This window comes from Myiozetetes cayanensis, unplaced genomic scaffold (assembly GCF_022539395.1).
Source record: "Myiozetetes cayanensis isolate MyiCay16 unplaced genomic scaffold, myiCay2020 scf6-25, whole genome shotgun sequence".
Classification (NCBI taxonomy): Eukaryota; Metazoa; Chordata; class Aves; order Passeriformes; family Tyrannidae; genus Myiozetetes; species Myiozetetes cayanensis.
This window is the reverse complement of record NW_026087853.1, coordinates 34,476,601-34,495,856: the sequence shown is the minus strand read 5'-3', so window position 1 is coordinate 34,495,856 and position 19,256 is coordinate 34,476,601. Positions and strand designations below refer to the sequence as shown.

Here is a 19,256-nt window from a genome sequence, read left to right as displayed (position 1 = left end):
ATTCTGGCCCGAAGGAGCAAGACTGCATTCGGGAAAATACAGTAAATGATGCTGGTTTGAAAAATTCATTGCCTAACCTTGTATAAGTGGTCCACAACGTCTCCCCCGAGATGGAAATATTTTGTTAGTGGAGTATTTTGAAGAACTGCCTTTGAATGCCAATTAAAAAATCCCCAAAAACAGAACAGGAATTCTTTTCATTTGCTGTTAGTTTTACTACATGCTTTTGAAAAAAATTAATATGATGAGGATATTTTTTATGTGTGTCCTCAGTAATATTTGCCACATGATCCCTTCTTCCTTTTTCCTTTTTAACAATTACAAAATTATATTTTCACTTTCTCAGAAGGTTATGCAGCTTTATCCTTGCTTGTAACAGTTTTTCTCAAATTATCTATTTTCCTAAAGGCATTTTCCCTGTACAATTTATCTGTAAATTTTCCATGAGAAATCTGGGGCCCTTAGGAGGGAAGGATTAAGCTCACTGTGTTGCCTACTGTCCTATCATTACTCTAAGGCATTGTCTGGTGGACAAATTTCTTGCTGTGTTGCAGGGAGCTGCTGCATTTGGGATTTGATGGGGGAATATAATTATCTACAAGTAAATAAATGATAGAAAAAGAGTATTAGCCAGGATTTTTATATGATATCAGCCATTCTGTAAATACGTCAGAATTTGGTGACAGGGAGTACAGAGAGACAAACTGAACTCTTTCATCTTTGATTTTTCTGAGACATAGCTCCAGCTTGTAGCGCCTCACAGACTTGTACATTTTGGAACATTTGTTCCCAGAGGAGCATTAGCCTGTTGTAACACACAGATTCAACGAAAATATCATTTACCCAGCTTGAATAGATATCCTCAAAGTCACTTCAAACTGTGCATCTCCTTTACTTACAAGTGAGCAGTGACAGTATGATAGTGGAATATCACAGTAAAAATGAGAGTAGTTCCATAAAACCAAAATCAAACCTGTGCATCTTCATATGTATATCTTCCTGGGTCTTTGACATTTTGGCTTGTTTTCTCATAGCTGTGGGAATCCAGGTTGATAGCACTTTGGGCCCCAGGAGCTAGAAACTCTTGCCAGATTTCTTCCACTCTGGTGGTTACCTCCTGTAGAGGCTGTTTCTTGAGATCTTGGACAGCCAACCAAAACCTGTACTAGGCAAAAATTAAAAGGGCAGAAAAGAGAAAAAGATAGAAAGCTAGGTAAGATTGTGTGAATAAGTCTGGGCAGAGTCCCAAAATACAGACAAAGAACCTAATCTCACACCTATCAGAATTCACAGAAGACTCTCCATTTAGCATGATTTTAGGGGGAAAGTGTGACGTACTTTACACCAGCCCCTTACACTGTGACTACCATCAGAACAGTGACTGTTCTTATTCAAAGTGCTCCTGCAGAAATGTCAGATTAGGTATGCAAACAGGAAACCTCCAGAGCCATGCAGCTGGAGGAGGGGAGCAGGTTCTGCCTCCCACAGCCCCACTCCAATGTGCCAGTGTGCTGGCCATTCCTGCCTGCAGGACCGGTCATCCAGAGAGGATGCAAAATGCAGAACAAACTTAATATGCATATAATTTCCAATGTGAAGTTGTAGCAATGGCACTTGGAGAAAACTTTTTTTTTTTATATTACTTGTAAACTGACCAGCATTCAGATGGATGCCATGGGAAGAGATCACAGAATCACAGAATATGCTGAGTTGGAAGGGGCCCATAGATGAATCTTGTCATGGCCACGTTCCAATTTTCTTGACTAGGCCATGCTTACGGACTAAAATAAGTTCATAAACATTAAGAAGATAATCTCTTTGATGGCTAAGGGCATAATCCACATCTTGACCTGTGAAATCAAGGGGCCAGAGAATATTTTTGCAAGAGTGACATGCATGTCTTTTATCCTAGGAAAAAAAAAAAAAAGGCACACCTGGTGTGCTGCCTTGTTATTTGAACTGTGACACCCCATTTATCACATGCATGCAGACAGTAAAGAGTAGCACCCACAGTGCAATAATCTGATGCCGTATGTGGCTTCCGTTACTTGAAAATATTTTATCATTCAATTTCAGATGCAATGGAAACATGTGAATGTAGAAAAGGCATAGGAGAAAAGATGCTAATCATTGCAGAGTAGCTGGGACACTTCAGACAAACATTTGGCTAGAGAGAATGTTTTCTGCTGGCTTATCTTCTGCCCCTGGACCCGGGAAGGCGGGCTGGGAAAGCACACTCGTGAGAGAACTGGGAACGCTGTGAAGTGACAGCTTGCCAGAACAGGAGCACCATCCATTTTAATAACCATTTGGCTCAATCTAAAAACCAACCAACCAGACCAACCTGACAGTAACAAGAACAAGCTCTTTTTACTGCAAGCAATTGTGAGTTCATGCCCAAGGCTGGATGTCCTCTTCAAGGCAAAGGGGAGTTTTGTCTTGTTAAAAATTTCAAAGCTATTCACTATAGCTGGTATCTGAAAATCAAGGAACATCAAAGAGGGGTACCCGGCCCCACAGCTTCAACTCCAAGGCAAATTCTCTGCCATAAGGAATCATGCCGAAGCCAATGCATAAGCAGGGCTTCTGATGGGATTTACAGCACTTAAAAGAGAAAAGCAAGTATTTCTGTCCAGGAAATGAGCAGACACACAATGACTGCGCTGGAATTCCTGCTCAATTATAAAGTGCAAATGCACTCCCTGAATCACTCCTGCAATTTCTGAAGTGCAAGCCCAACCCAAGTTCACAAGGAGTCAGAAGATCCTGCATTGCCTCCTCCCCTTCTGTAGGAGACAGATTTCCAATAGACACCTCTTCCACAGGGCAGGGGAGAATTGAAATGTCCTTGTGTGTCCTCTCCACAGGTGCTCTATAAGCAGAGCAGGGCTGGCACAGGGACTATCTGCACAGAGGGAACAGCAGCACTGATCACACGTTCTTCGTCCTTTATAAAACAGCATGTAAGGTCTGGTGAAGGCTGATAATATGATGTCCTAGTGTTGTCAGTGGCATACACCATTCCAGCCTCATCCAGCTTGTAATTAACTGCTGTCACTTGCAGAAGACATCTCATAGCAGTACTTTATCCTCTACAGCTCCCTAAAGGCATAGAGAGCTCCTGAACCTCAGTATGCCTGCTCTGCCCCCCAGCAGGGCACTCTAGAATGCTTGGTCACTGCTGTTCACAGATGTCCCTCAGTGAAAAGACTGCTAGGGCAAGACAGAGAGGGTATGTTTCGAAAGTATTTATTTTAAAACCTGATCAAGAGGCAAAATATGGATGACTCCAGAGACTGAGGAACAACTGACAAGATAAGGGCAGTGTTGTAGCCCCTTCTTGAGGGAGGACATGGTCTCTCCGGTTTGACAGTGAAATCACCAAGTCTCCAATCTGAGGCTGGAATCTGAGCTCACTCCTCTCATTGCCTCAGTAGCTCCATGTCAGTATCTGCTGCACCTCCTGTCTTGCACCTCTAGCCATTCACAAACCTGGTTCTCACTTCATTCATCAAGAGAAGTATCTTTTGAACATCTCAGTTGGGATGGGAAATGAATGAAAATAATAGGCATAAATCTAAGTGCAGCTCAGATAGGGACAATATTCACATCTCTTTGTTGTTTAATAGCCAGATCCTTGGTACAGTGAGCCTGGCGTGGCCAAGACCGGCAGAAATCTGCCCTCGGTGGGCAAGCTGGGGGCACAAGCTGCAGCGAGGTTGTGTGCTGGGGCACAGGGGACTTTGCGAAGGAGCCGCAGTGTCGGTGGGTGCGGGGGCAAGCGTCCCGCAGGCTCCCTCTCCCTCTCCCAAGCCGTGCACCCGGCATGCACAGTGCAAGTCCCTCTTCCTGCTGCCTGTCGGTTCCCAGGGGCTGGATGGAGAGCCCTTTATTCCCTGGATCTGGGCAGCGGAGCGAAGCCCCGCCGCTGTGCGAGGCCGCCCCGCGCTGGCAGGCCCGGCCGGGCCGCTGAGCGCGCCCTGCGGCGGAGCTGCGGCGCCGCCTGCTGGACAGGGCGGAGCCGCCCGGCGCGGCACTGCCCGGGCCCGGCACCGCGGCGGCAGCTCGGGCAGCGCCTGGAAACGGCTCGGGAAACGCTTTTTGTTCAGTAAACTAGGGGCTTGGGGGAGGAGGGATGTGTGTGTGGGGGTGTTTACTTAATACACCAGCTCTCCTCGCTGCCTGAACCACTCCTTTCCTGATGAAACCTGGAAAAAAAGAAATTGGCAACAAGTTGTAGCCATTAGGAGTCATGTAAGACATCAACAAAACAAATGTCTGTGTGAGCAACAAGGGCGGCATCATCAGCGTAAAGCAGCTCACGGATAAGACAATTTAAGGTCTTAGTGTGGGCCTTCAGTCGCCTTAGGTTGAACAGGCTCCCGTCCGTACGATATCGAATGTAGACACCGTTTTCATCATCGAGGTCTGCCGTGGCCCTTTGGAGCATCATGCTGAAGAAGACTGTGAATAAAGTTGGTGCAAGGACGCAGCCTTGCTTCACACCATTGGCTATTGGAAACGGCTCAGAAAGTGCGTCACCATGTCTCACTTGGCCGCGCTGGTCCTCATGAAGCAAGATGATCATTTTGAGGAACTTGGGAGGACATCCTAAACGTTCCAAAATCTGCCACAGACCTTTTCTGCTCACAGTGTCGAAAGCCTTGGTGAGATCAACAAAGGTAACATAGAGTCCTTTGTTCTGTTCCCTGCACTTCTCTTGCAGTTGTCTGAGAACAAATACCATGTCTGTGGTACCTCTGTTGGCTCGGAAACCACACTGGCTTTCAGGTAGAAGATCTTCTGCTATGGTGGGTATTAATCTGTTCAACAGAATTCTTGCAAGGATTTTACCAGCAATGGAGAGCAGAGTAATACCTCGGTAATTTGAGCAGTCTGATTTATCTCCTTTCCTCTTGTACAAGGTGACGATGACAGCGTCACGAAGGTCTGAAGGTAGTTCACCTCGTTCCCAGCAGCGCACCACAAATTCATGAAACTTAGCACAGAGTGCTTGGCCACCGTACTTCCAGATTTCAGGTGGGATTCCGTCAACCCCAGCTGCCTTGCCAATTTTCACCTGCTGTATTGCTTTAAGAGTTTCTCCCATGGTGGGGGCGGTATCCAGTTCAGTTTTCACGGGTTGTTGTGAGATGAACTGCAATGCTGAGTCTTGAACTACACGGTTAGTACTGAAGAGGGTCTGAAAGTGTTCAGACCATCGATTCAAGATGGAAACTTTATCTGTGAGAAGCATTTGGCCATCTGCACTGAGTAATGGGCTTTGAACCTGGCGTGTAGGACCGTAGGCTGTTTTCAGAGCCTCATAGAATCCCCTGTAGTCACCTGTATCTGCGCATAATTGGATTTTTTCCGCTAGATTGGTCCACCACTTGTTCTGGATGTCACGAAGTTTCTGTTGCAGCTTGCTGCATGCGAGTCGAAAGGCTGCTTTTCTTATATGACAAGATGGCTGAGCAAGGTGGGCTTGGTGAGCAGTTCTCTTCTTCCTCAACAATTCCTGGATCTCAAGATTGTTTTCATCAAACCAGTCCTTGTTTTTCTTGAAGGAGAACCCTAAGGATTCTTCAGAGGACTGCAGAATGCTACTTTTAATAAGTTGCCAAAGTGCTTCGGGAGAGGAGTCTGTGGAATGAACTTTGAGCCTGGATTGAAGATTTGCCTGGAATCTGTCCCTCACTGTAGCTGATTGAAGACTGTTAACTTGAAGTCTCCTTCTAGGAATGCTGCCCTTTTTAGGTTTGAATTTAAGGTGGAGGTTAAGTTTACAGCGCACAAGACGATGATCCGTTTGACATTCTGCACTAGGCATCACGCGGGTGTGACGAACATCGCGGATATCTCTCTGTCTGACCAGGATATAATCAATGAGGTGCCAGTGCTTGGACCTGGGATGCATCCAGGTTGTCTTCAGACTATCTTTCTGCTGAAAGATAGTGTTGGTGATGGTAAGCTGCTGCTCAGCACAAAACTCTAGCAGAAGGCGACCATTATCATTGCAGTTCCCAACACCATGCTTGCCTAGTACTCCTTTCCAGGCTTCAGAGTTCTTTCCTACTCTGGCGTTGAAATCACCAAGGATAATGATCTTATCATCTGCAGGAACCTTTTGGATAAGGTGGCGTAGGTCGTTGTAGAATTTATCTTTTTCAGCAGGGTCAGCTTGGAGGGTTGGGGCATATATACTAAAGAGAACAGCATGTTGCTTGTTGTGTAGTGGGAGGCGTAGGGAGATGATACGATCAGAATGACCAGTTGGCAGATTTTCGAGTTTAGAGGCAATAGAGTTTTTAATCATGAAGCCAACTCCTGAGAGATGCCTTTCAGAACTGGGTTTACCTGACCAGTAGAGTGTATAACCGGCACCATGTTCTCTAAGGCTGCCTTCCTCATGAAGACGAACTTCACTGAGAGCAGCGATGTCGATGTTGAGTCGTGACAGTTCATGGGCAATTAGAGCGGAGCGACGCTCAGGACGGCCACTGTTTGCAGTATCGAGCATGGTTCTGATGTTCCAGCATGCGAGTGATAATTTGAGTACACCTTTGGAGGCAGGTGTGTGCCTTTTGCTCTTAATCTTTATTTGACCGCATCAGAAGGTGCCTGTTGGCCGCGGCTAGCCAACCAGGTGAAGGATGGAGATGAGCTTTGGTTAGGCCACCTTTTCTAGGCCCCTCTCCGTGTGGAGCAAGCAGTGCTCTCCTTGGAAAAGGCTGCTTGGTCATTCAGGATGCTGCCGAGTGAGTCTGTCATCTCCAGGGTCAGACTCAGGCGACCAATGTCCTGAACCGCCTGCATGCAGGGTTAGGACTGCAGCTTCCAGTGCACCTTATCACCTGCCGTTTCGTCCCTCACCTGTCGCTGCAGGACTTTACAAGTGTGGGTATAACCCTAGAGCCTGCGCAGTGGATTTTTTAGGTGAGGCTCAGCTTGCGCAGAACTGATCCCACCCTTTACTCCTGAGGTTCATCTGCCAGGGCCTAGCAAGCTTGGACGGTGACAGTGAGGTCCTCAGGGCGTAGGTTTGATTAGAGTATCCTTCTCTTGGATGGATGGCCTTACAGGGCTAAACGAGCTCCATCTGCCCGGGTTTGAAATTAGAGTTGTCCTTCTCCTAGGATGACTGCCGGAAGGCTAGTGAGCTCATCCTGCCCACGGACACATTTGACCTTTCAGTTTTGACCTGTCTGGCATGGGAGACCCTACCGGAGGCATATGCCACCGCCAGCACAGCTCGCAACCTCATAAGGGCGTACTGAAATAGTTTGGTCAAGCCCTGCTCTCCCAACTTTTCCTTCATAGCTTCCTACAGTTTAACCCAGGGACACTTCCTTGCCCTGAGCACCCCTCAAGACACTAGGAGAAGAAGAAGGGAAGAGGGGGGAAAAAAAGAAAGAAAAAAAAAAAAAAAAAAAAACAAACCACAAAACAAAACAAAACAAAACAAAAAAAAAAACAAAAAACCACAACAACAAAAACCCACAAACAAACAAAAACCCACAAAAAAAAAAACCAAAAAAACCCAAACAAACAAAAACCACAAAACCAAAACAAACAAAACCCCCCACAAAAACAAACAAACAAAAACCCCCCACCCAAAACAAACAAACAAAAACCCCACAACAAACCCAAAACAACCACACAAATAAAACAAAACCAAACAAAGAACAAAAACAATTGTCTTATCCGTGAGCTGCTTTACGCTGATGATGCCGCCCTTGTTGCTCACACAGAAGTAGCTCTGCAGCGTCTAACATCCTGCTTTGCAGAGGCTGCTGAGCTGTTTGGACTGGAAGTCAGCTTGAAGAAGACAGAAGTTTTATACCAGCCTGCGCCTCAGGAAGTCTCCCATCATCCCCATATCACCATTGGTGAAACAGAACTCAAATCAGTCCAGCAGTTTAGCTACCTGGGTAGCATCATCTCCTCAGACGGTAAGATTGATGCAGAAATAGACAACAGGTTAGCAAAGGCATACAGAGCTTTCGGTAAACTCCATAAAAGAGTGTGGCAAAACAAACACCTGAAGAAAAGTACCAAGATCAGTGTTTACAGAGCTGTTGTACTGTCTACTCTTTTGTATGGGTCCGAATCATGGGTCATTTACCGGCACCACTTGCGTCTCTTAGAACGCTTCCATCAGCGCTGCCTCCGCACAATTCTAAACATCCACTGGACTGACTATGTGACCAACACGTCTGTCCTTGAACAGGCAGCAGTCACGAGCATTGAGGCCATGCTGCTGAGAACACAGCTGTGCTGGGCAGGGCACGTCTCCAGGATGCAGGACTACCGCCTCCCTAAGATCGTACTCTATGGGGAACTTGCCACTGGCTGCCGCAAGAGAGGAGCCCCGAAGAGGAGGTTCAAGGACTCCCTGAAACAATCCCTCATCCTTGGCCATATTGATCATCACCATTGGTCTACCCTGGCCTCCAATCGGGAGGCCTGGAGACACAGCATCTATAACGCTGCTGCTGCTTTTGAGAACACACGCAGGATCACTCTCGAGGAGAAAAGACAACGCAGAAAGAATCGCGTCTTGTCTGTATCACCTGGGGAGTCTTTCTGCTGTGCCTTCTGCAACCGGACTTGTCTATCTCGCATTGGCCTTTTTAGCCATCAGCGCGCTTGTAGCAAGCGTGGGTAGAGCCCTTTCAAATCTTCGTTCGCGAAGCCTAGCCATGAAATGAATGAAAAGACATCAACACTTTTCTTGCAGGTAAAATTCCATTCTGGCTAACTCCGTTTTCAACATATGCTCACAATCAATAAGGCCCAGACCGCCTGCATCCCTGCACCACGAGCTCCACAGCACATTCCCACAAAGCATCATGTGTTCCCCATTTAGGTCTATAAACAGGTGTGCAGTCTCCTTTTCCTTTGAGTGAAATTCCCATGTACAATATTCCCACTTTGCTGTTTCTCTTTCCAGCTGACACTCTTTGAAGTTGGGGGGGGGTGGGGCGAGGGTGGGGAATCAATCCACCAGTTAGATGAACATCTCAGAAATCTCAAGATATCCCAGGAGATTCCCAGGTCATAAAAAATGTATAATAACTCTCTGATGCCCTTTCCTTCTTTCCTTTTACCTTTCCTCCCCCTTTCTCTTCCCCTTCCCTTTCCAGCTTGGAATTTTGTCTGCTATATTTTAGGTACTTCAAAAATCAACAGAGTCAAAACAAATTGTGGATGAAAGATAGCAACTGAGAGGAGATATAAAAGAGGGAAAGGAAAAGAGTTAAAACAAAAACAGAGAGAAAAATATCCAACTGACTGGCTTTCCTGCTCTCACATAAATAATGGACATCCAGTAAATAAGTAAGTTGCAGGGCTCAGCCGAGCCCAGGAGACTGGTGGACATGATCCTGCAAGTTTATTAGAACACAGAAACACAGCTGGAAGGAGATCTGGGAGGTCATTGAGTCTAGTCTGCTGCAATGCCTCACCCGAGACCCCCACCGGGACCAATTTTTCTCAGCTAGGAAAATATGGAAATACCCCACCACATTCAGCCCTGTGATTTGGGACTTGCACCACTGGGTATAAGAGCAGAATTTGGTCCTCTTGCTATACTACTGAATTACATTAATTTCAAGGCATTCTCAAGCACACACTTCATGAAGTCTTTTCTAGTCCTACCAGGAATTTCTAGGTTTTCTCATGTGCCTTAAGTTTAACACAGGGCCCTACAGGGCTCCGGCCGGTGCTAATGAAGATCCCACTGACACTCCCATCTGCAAAAGTTCACAGATCTCTGGATAGTTACTGGGGCGAGAGTCCTTAAAAGACTAACTACAAATGTCCTTTTTCTAACAAGGTGCCAGATGCTGTGCCCTCAGAAAGTTCCTTACAGCTTCCCAGAGTTGGACGGGACGTATCTCATTTCACTGTAGATGTCTACCATGCAGACACTGTCACTGAATCTGTGTCCCCAGGCTTATGGTAAAAAGAGACAAGTGCTTTACAGAGTAATTTAGGTCCTTTTAGTTTTGTTTCCACTTAAAACTGAAACAAATCCTTCCCAGGTGATTCACTGATTCTTCTTTGGCTTCTCTTGTCTCTCTCTAAATGGAGCCTGGATAATACAGAAGACAGTGTATGCTTCCAAGCTGTAAACTTAAGTGAGACAGATACCAACCAATCTTGCTGTTAAGTTTAACTTAGATTTTGCTTGCATGTTTAAGCATCCAGTTGCTTTCCTTTATGCCACACATTCCTAATGAGAATTTAGGAGCTTTCTTTGCTTCACCTGAACCCTACAGAGCTACTTTCTTCTCTCTAGCACCACTGTTAACAATCCTTATTCCAGTTTACTTAATTAATATTTCTGCCTTTGCATTCTGTTATTTAAAGCTTTAAGCAGCCTTGCTAATGCTTATCCAGTATTAGATGATAATGATATACCATGATACCACAATAAAGATACCCTAAGAACGATAGCAAAGTTCCCATATTAACTAAGAACGATACCAGTGTCTTCCACAAAGGATGCAGGATTTAACCTCTCTATGCTAGCCTGCTGACTTGCCACCTCCCTTCACTACAAGCCATCTCAAAACCAAAGAGAATGAACATCAGCAGGAGGAACAGCTCCGACTGACCGAGGGAGGTACATGTTTGCCTTCTCATAATGAAACTTTCTTCATTTGTTTGAGTAGGATGAATGTGGAGGACACCCGCTAGTCATAAAACCTGTTGGATTTCATTGGCACAACCCCAGATATACTTCAGAACACCCATCTGAGGAGTACTTTAATACAGTATATTAATTTTGCACTTCACTACAATTTAATTGCAAATGAGCACCACTGTACGTAAGTGCAGTCAGCATATGCAAGTTCAGTACCTTTTCAACAATAAACTTCCAAGCTCATTTATGTAATTAGTAGCACTCCCTTGTTTATCTTACTGGTTAACTTTCAGGTTTTTAAAATCAATAAATATAAAAGTGCATTGAGTTTTCACTGTTTAGCTGCTGGCATGCTTTTCGTATTTCCCCTTTGACACCCAAATCTGATAAATACAATGGTCAGTTGACTGACTTCATGCTCAGTTGACAGCAGATTTCTGCATCCCAGGAGCAGGCACAGTTCTGCCAGTGCTACCAAAGCTCTCTGGCCATCCCTGCCATTGCTCACTCAGTCTTCTGGAACAGGACTGCCCCAAAGGAAGCATGAGAACTGGTCCCTGTACCATATACTGAGAAAGAACCACAGCACCATAACAAAGCCTCTGCACCTAATTCAGACTCCATAAAAAAAGTGGGTTTTACTGGATACCACCATATCTAGGGCAGTCAAATTCCATTACCTCTGTTACCTCAGTTAAGGAGCAGGCTAAGGATTCCACAAATGAGTACAAAAGCACAGACTGGCGTGCTGACACCAACTCAAGCTTTCCCTTGCTTGCTCTGCTGTTGCTGCTCATCAGCTTCCTGCTACTGCCCAATGGATCACCCTTATAGTAAATCGGGCTTTTTGTCACGTGCTGGCAAGAGTCTGATCCACTGAGTATCATCAACCTCTACCTTGTTCAGAATTCCCACACAGACCAAATGCTTTTAAGGTGACTCAAGCTCTTGAATAGTTAGGAGGCGCTGGAATTAAAAGTAGATGTTGCAAACCTGATTTAGTTAGTGCCAGTACTGCAACAGTGTTCAGCCACATGATCACTATACTGTTTCCCTCACACAACCGTTGCCACAAATACACATGTAAATCCTATATATTGTTATGAGGCTTAATAGCTATATGCTGTGTCTCATCACATTATTTCAACTTTGCAAGCCTTTGCATATTATACCTGACAACACTGGCTCTGCTAAAAACTGTTTCTGATATTACTTATATAGGTCTAGTGTAGGCACCCATAGCAGTGCTATGTGCCAAATCCTTCCATTCTCAACTTTATTCAAATGGGTGTTTTTAGCAGTTCAAGATAGACCAAACACTGCATTTCACCTATGCAAGAGAGAAGTATTGGTTGCATTTATTTAGTTCAAGTCAAAAAAGCTTTCACCTCAGGTTTTCTGAGCTGAATTCTGATTCCAGGAAACGAAGGAACTGGTCTCGTCCTACTGGATCCTTCAGCACCTCATCCATGGAGAAACCCCATCTTTTCACACGCTGCTGACTAGGTTCTTTGCTGTTTGGAAAGAGAAGGGAAAAAACAGATGGAATGTGCATCTCTGCCTGCTGTCCAAGCAGCTGCTGTTGTTTCTGCTAAGCAGCAAAGGGAGGAAGATTATCAGATGAGATGTTGTTTTTTTCTCAAGGTTTTGCAGAAATACAAGTTAGCAAATAACATAACAAAGTTATAAAGACCAGGGTCATCATTAAAGCAACTGTACTATCTGGGTGCTACATACATAGCTACATACATAAAAGAGACAGTGAATAATTTGATTTTCAGAGTAATTTCTGGTAGGTTTCATATAAAGAACAGCATTCCATACTCAAATGATTATTCATTATGCATTTCTTGCGTATGTCCTCAAATGTACCTTAGGATTTCTTATATGCCAAGGCAGAAATTTTCTAGCAGTATTCCCTGGGCCACTGGTGAGCTCCAAAGCATTTCCTTGTGTCCCACACAGTGCTGGCTGGTCACTTGGAACTGGCTTCAGATTTTCAGATCCCCATTTGCATTAAAAAAGCACTTTCACTAAGAAGCAGCGCAGACAAGATTTCTAAAAATTATTCCTGGTTTGTGGTCTATTATTTTTCAGTGCCTCTGATTTTTGCATGCTTAAGTCTTGGAAGACTAAAAAGCATCTTCCTCCTACTCTCCACAATAATCAGACTTCTATTTTGTGTCTCAGCTGGGACACTCAGATGCAGAGGCACCCAAAATCACTAACAACCTTTCTCCTAAATTATTTATTAACACAACCCAACTTACATAAGCTGTTGTTTGAATTGCCAGACACGTTGCAGAGATGCCTGTGGGGAGAGGTGGTGCATGGGAATCACAACAAGGATCCTAAAAGACAGTCCGCATCAGAGCGTAATCTGGGCTCACAAAGTGTTTGAAAGCTTCTGGTGTGATGGCGTCATACTATGAGACACCCATTAAAATACAGCTCAGCTGCTCACGTTTGTGACAGTAGAGCCATTGTTAACAGTACATATCTATTAAACTACATGTCTCGTCATGTCCACAGCGATTCCTAATCCTGGAGCCTTAGGGGACAGTGGCGATCTGTGCTGAAGACAAATAAGCCAAAGGGGTAAATAAAATGCCTGCTTTGATTTCCTCTTGGTATAAAGGCTAAGCAGAATTGATAGGCATGTCCTCAGTCGAAGTGCAGCACACTCTGGATGGCTCCTCCTGCACTCACCCAGGAGCCAGCAGCGCTGCAGACAAGGGTGCAGATGCCTTAGCCTACCTGTTAAGTGAGCCAGCCTGAGCATTGCGACATGAAAGCCATGTTTGTGCAGAGCCATGCATAAGCTAAGCTCAGGGAATTTCTCGCTGAATCCAGAGATCTGTAGCTGTTCTTCTTGATGCTGCACAATGTTCTAGTACAAAAAAAAAAAAAAAAAGGCCAAAGTGCTGTCTAAAATTGAATGTTTTTCGTGTCATTTCCCAAGTCCTGATTGCCATGAAGGATGAACTGTAGTGGTGCAGGGCTGCCCATACTCAGCAGCCAGCCTTACCACCAGAAGTGAGAGGCTCTTTGTTTTCCTGTGCAAGGGCTCTGCTCTCCTAACTGAGGAAACAGCTTCACAGGCAACACAAGGGGATCGCGGGGATCATTTAATTATTCATGCAAGTTGCAACTAGATGCAGATGCAGTGAGTTCTCTTACAATAGAGAATAAAATGGAAATACAGAGCTGTTTGTTCTTCCATCTCCTAACAATACAACTTTCTCTTTTTCATCGGCAGGAGAATCACCTTCCTTAACTCTGAAATCACAGCAGAAGCCAAGCATTTGTTTTAAATTCCTACAAAGGCTGTGACATCAGGTTAATTGTATTCTTCAGGGACATAGACATCTTTTCTGGGATTTGCAGCTACCTCAACAGATGCAGAAATAATGGATGCCTGGATTACTTTGTGGGTGAGGGTTTCTGCAGAGCAGTATTTTGCAAGAGCTGTATCTGGTACTAGCCCTGCTAGGGAGGATGGAGAAAATCAGAGGAACTAACTAAAAGAGAAATGCTAAATTAAAACTACGTGAAGAAGGGCAGAGGTTAGGGAACTAATGGATTTCTGTGACTACCAGAGAAGCAGGTGAAAACATCTTTCACATCACAGACCACATGGTTTTTAAGCAGGGAAAAAACTTCCCCTTTTCCTTCAGTATGAATCGGCTTTCTTGGACCAATAGTGTATCTCATTTTAAATTACTATTCAAGAACAGACAGAATTAGATTTAGTATTCTCTTATCAAAGATCAGCTAAAGTGAACTAACTCCCTGTTCGGATTGAGTGCCAAATGGCGGCAGCTAAACACTAGGAGAAGCTGCTGCGCCCTTGCAGTAGTTCGCCACAGGATGTGATTGAGAACTGAAGGTGATATGCGGCATGGTGATTCCATTCAAACCTTCTGTGAGACTTGCAGTGGCAGGCAGGACAATTTTAGCCCCTTTGTGAGGGCTGTGGATAGCAATGGCAAGAGATGTAGACACAGACCAGACTTCCCTTGCACCAGCATCACATGGGTAAAATATGATCTCCATTGCAGTGCTTTGCTTAGGTTTTTTTTGAGAAACTCTCTGAAGTGCAAGGCACTGAAAGTCCTACAGTCATTCTTCCTACTTTCCACCTATTAGACACCATACCAGAGAAAACCCAGCTTGTTCACCAACAGGAGAACAACAGAGTCACTTTATCGATCTACTATAATTCTGACCTGCCAAGTCTCACACATTACATGTGAGCGACATTCCTCTGGCTCCTGTGCCAAATCCACTTCAGCACAGCGGGAAAGCCCATTGCCCTATAATCCATCCTATTCTGCCAGCAGCATCTTTCACGAGATTCCAAGACACAAGCAGGGCGGGAGCACTGCAGCTGGTGAGGAGCAGAGAGCAGGCTCTCAAGCATCAAAGGAGATGTGCTGGAACAAGTATATCTTAGCAGTATCCTATAGCTGTAGGCTCCTAGACCTGAAACTGTGTGTGTTCTTGAGAGGTATGAGAACATCCGTTACCTGACTTACAGAGTGCCATACATCAAGCCGTATGGAAGTGGAAGGGCTGAATAATTCACAAACACAAGTGATAAACTTTAGCTATGTACTTAAACCTTTTAAAGTTACAGACATACAACTACCTTTCCAAACAGGGCAGTGTGAAGAGCATACAAACAAAATGGCAAGAAAACTCTAACATTAGTTGAGACTACCGATTATTTTTACCTCATTTCAATGTCCCACAATGCTACATCATCACTTATCCAGGGATTGGAAGGCTCAGCAGGAGTTATAAAAGGGTCATATTCCACATACTGCTCTGTGTAGGCTATTAAACTGATAGGTAAAATAAAAAGAAAAAAAAATGAAAAAGAAAGAAAGACAGAAAGAAAGAGAATCAGGGTTTGAATGCTCAGTCACATGTCAGAGAGGTACAGCTTTCATTTTTATCCTTTTTTTTTGGGAGGGGGGCTTATTTTTATTTTGTAGGGATTAGTCAGCTTCTCAACAACAGGAGACCCTTTTCCCAGAGGTGATGCATGCAAGGATTTCTCTGCCACCAGCTCACTGCAATACTTTCCTAAATAGCAGTATTTTCCTCAAGTTTGTCTCCATTAAGATGCCCACAAAAATCCCAATAGGCAACATCTGGATTGCTATGGTAGGACTTTCCCCAGAGAACCATGAGATGAATATGAAGTGTGTGTCATACTGTTCATTTGTTGCATGTTATTATTCCCTCTCATCCTTCTCATTTTTGCAGACTTTTGCACCCACGTAACTTTATGCATTATGGGAAATGCATATCACCTAAACAGGGTCATGGGCTGTAGCTAAGAATACACTCAAATCTTTGGAGGATCACAGTCCTGTGCTTCAAAGCTTGGCTATAGATAATTTTTGGTTATGTTGGTATATTACTTAGTCTAATGGCATTATTGTAAAATACTTTAACAGTACTTTATAATTAACTTAAGACTACAGTAAATTACACGCATGTTGGAAAATCACCTGGCCTTTATACTGGCTTGCTTCATGACAAGTCACTTAAGGCATATAGCCTCTAATCCTCACCAGGATGAGTTTCAAAGAGCTTTCTGGAAAAAGGACTGTGTCTGCTCACATAAGTGATTCAGGAATTCCACTGGGATTGGGGTAGGGGCACATTTTTACAAAAGAAAGACAGCATATATGAAATAAATCAAAGGAAATTTGTCCTAGTCCATACTGGAAATACTCTAAGGCTTTTCTTTTTTTTTTTTTTTTTTGCCTATGTCTGCCAAGTAATTAACTAAGTTAATTGTGTCTCATCATACTGAACAACTAATCTGCTTGCACTATGATTGTCCATGCTAAATTTTACCTCTGGTCTTCCCCATCTCACAAAGGCTGAAGAATGAAAAGACCCTGTGAAACAAAGGGTCATAGAAGGCAGAAAGTTTCCCTGACCTGCTCTATAGTAATTATTTCTTTTTGTTTGTCCTAGCTCTTATCATGAGGCATTAAAATCATACACTTTTGTAACCACAGCAGGTTCCCATTGCCCCTTAGGGCACTCAGGGCTGTCTCATCTCATTTCATTAATTACATTTCATGACTGCTGGGGGTCAAGGGGTTGGAGGAGGGAGCAGCGTCCAATTTCACAGAGCAGCAGCAATCCCTTAGACATCAATGGGAGAGAGGGCTGGTTAAAACAGAAAAGAAAGCCAAAAAGGATCAATCAGGAGATATCTGCTGTGAAACCTGAATTGCTCCTAATAAAATAATAAGACATTAGAAGTGCTAGTACAAGTACTAGAAAAAATAAAAGGGGAAAAAACTAAAATGAAACAAGGGGGAATTGCTAAGCACATTTTGCTGATTCAGTATCATGACAGCAGCAGAATCATTGCCTCATTGTCTAAAGAGGCTACAAGCAGGGGAACTCCTAAGCAAAAGCATTTCTGTCAAAATGAAAACCTGGACTTTTGGCCTTTTGTGTGATAAACTGTATATCTGGTAGAAGAGGTGGTGGGAAGAGTTGAATGAAGGGAGCAGAGCTTGCCCCGAGAACCCAACTTTCTCTAAATCAAGGGGGCCTGCTGAACCTCCACAGTAACTTTGAGAAGCTGAAAGGATAGCACAGATTTTTTATCTAGGCAGCTGAGATTGCTTCTAGTAGGAAGATGCTCATTTTTTCCCCAGCTATTTCTATGATGCCACATCTAATGAAATTGTACTAACACTGCACAGTGCAGTCAGGGAAAACAGTAGGTAGAATATATTGATAGTTTTGCTCAACAGTACTCAAATCTCAATGCCTAAACCTGACAGTGCGCAGGTCCCAAGTGGGAGGAAAGGATGTAGAAGAAAGATTGCTTTCAAGGTGCGTGGAGCAGCTGAGGGATGCCTGTTCCCACAGCTGGTGCATATCTACTTCTGGAAGGGGAACAGAGAGGAGAGGGAAGAAAATCTTTAGTAGTGGGCATTTATTTAATGAAAGCTGGGGAAATCCTTTAGAGAGCCTTTCTGTTCCTCTTCTAGCAGACAAGGGCTATCTCAAGAATAGCATGCATTAATGGAAAATGAATACATTTGGTCTGTTACTATTGAAACAATTCATATTTTATAGGTCTAACTTGTATCCTCTAGCACTTCCTGCCTCAGTTGCTCCTCGTTACTTCCCTCATCCTTCCTGAAGGGTAGCTATATGGAAAAAATGGCAGGTGGTGCCACTGTCAGTCTTGGCTGTTGAAGGAAGCATCACCTCCTGCACTCTGATCTGCCACACTGACTTAAACTGTCCCAAGAGCAGGGTCCAGCCTGAAAAGTGACTTGATAATAACAGCATCTCCTTGCGCAGTAAATTTGTTCCTAGTGTTTGTATTCAATGTTTTAATGGGGCTTTCAGGTTGCACAGGGTTTTTTCAGGCTCAGGTCAGGTCATCCACATTCACTCTTCCTCACTGGTTCCCCCCAGCCCTCCAAGCCCCTGGACTCATCAGCATTAGCCCTTCAACCTCCCTCCCACCTGCTCTGTGATGCTCCATGTCCAGACTGCACTTCCCACCACTCTCCGCACCAAGTCCCAGGACCCTCCATCCACGCTGCCACTCAAGGTCATCACGTAACCAATCACCTCCTCACAAGATATAAACATCACAACCATGATTTTCATTCTTTATAATTATTAATAATTCTTTATAAATATTCATTTAGGCTGGATATTAGGAAAAGGTTCTTCACCCAGAGGGCGGTTGGGCACTGGAACAGGCTCTCTGGGGAAGTAGTCATGGCACCAATCCTGCCAGAGTTCAAGAAGTGTTTGGACAATGCTCTCAGACACATGGTGTGACTCTTGGGGTGTCCTGTGCAGGGCCAGGAGTTGGACTTGATGATCCTTGTGGGTCCCTTCCAACTCAGGATATTCTAAGATTCTATAATTTGATTGTTCTCATTTTATTTACTTTTCTCCTGGTTATGAGTTTGCACAGGTTTTGATAGTAACATTTTCTCCTGCCATTTGGGAGCAATTAAAAAAGGAAAAAAAAGCCCTTTCAAATCAGGAAAATTTTATGTCCAGTTTTACTGAAAACTAGTAAGATTGGTTTTTTTTTGCATTGACAACATTACATTTATAACATCAGTAACTCCTTACAAATGTGAAGAAAAAATGTCTTATGGAGATAGGATTCAATTTTTACAAGTGACTGAGTTTTATTGAGTCCATCTTATGGAATGGATCTACCTGGAAAGAAAATCAAAGCAAAACAGATCTGCTTGCTTGTAAATTACCAGCCTGGAAATTATTACTGTCTCAGTATATTAAGTCTATTGTAAGTAAATTCAGAACTTGGGGGAGTGGGTTGGCTCAGTTGGTTAGAGCACGGTGCTAGTAATGCCAAGGTTGTGGATTAAATCCCCATATGGGCCATTCACTTAAGAGATGGACTTGGTAATCTTTCTGGGTCCCTCTGAACTCAAAATATTCTGTGAATATCTGAAACATTTTTTGTTAAAGCACAAATGTATGTTCTTAATTAAAAAGATCCAAACTCCCAAAACATAAATAAAAGTGTGCTCATTTCAATCATACAGTATAGCATATGAAG

General features: G+C 43.9%; 1 protein-coding gene across 6 annotated transcripts in view; it reads right to left on the bottom strand.

The window, feature by feature from the left end:
* RGS6 (regulator of G protein signaling 6) overlaps positions 1–19,256 on the bottom strand; it is a 278,005-nt gene that overhangs the window by 45,651 nt on the left and 213,098 nt on the right. For all 6 annotated transcript variants that reach the window (XM_050336209.1, XM_050336207.1, XM_050336210.1 and 3 more), the window contains 3 exons: positions 15,391–15,501; positions 12,043–12,168; positions 974–1,160 (listed from right to left, as the gene is read on the bottom strand). In XM_050336209.1, coding sequence (XP_050192166.1) covers positions 974–1,160; positions 12,043–12,168; positions 15,391–15,501 — 424 coding nt within the window. The remainder of the gene's footprint in view (positions 1–973; positions 1,161–12,042; positions 12,169–15,390; positions 15,502–19,256) is intronic.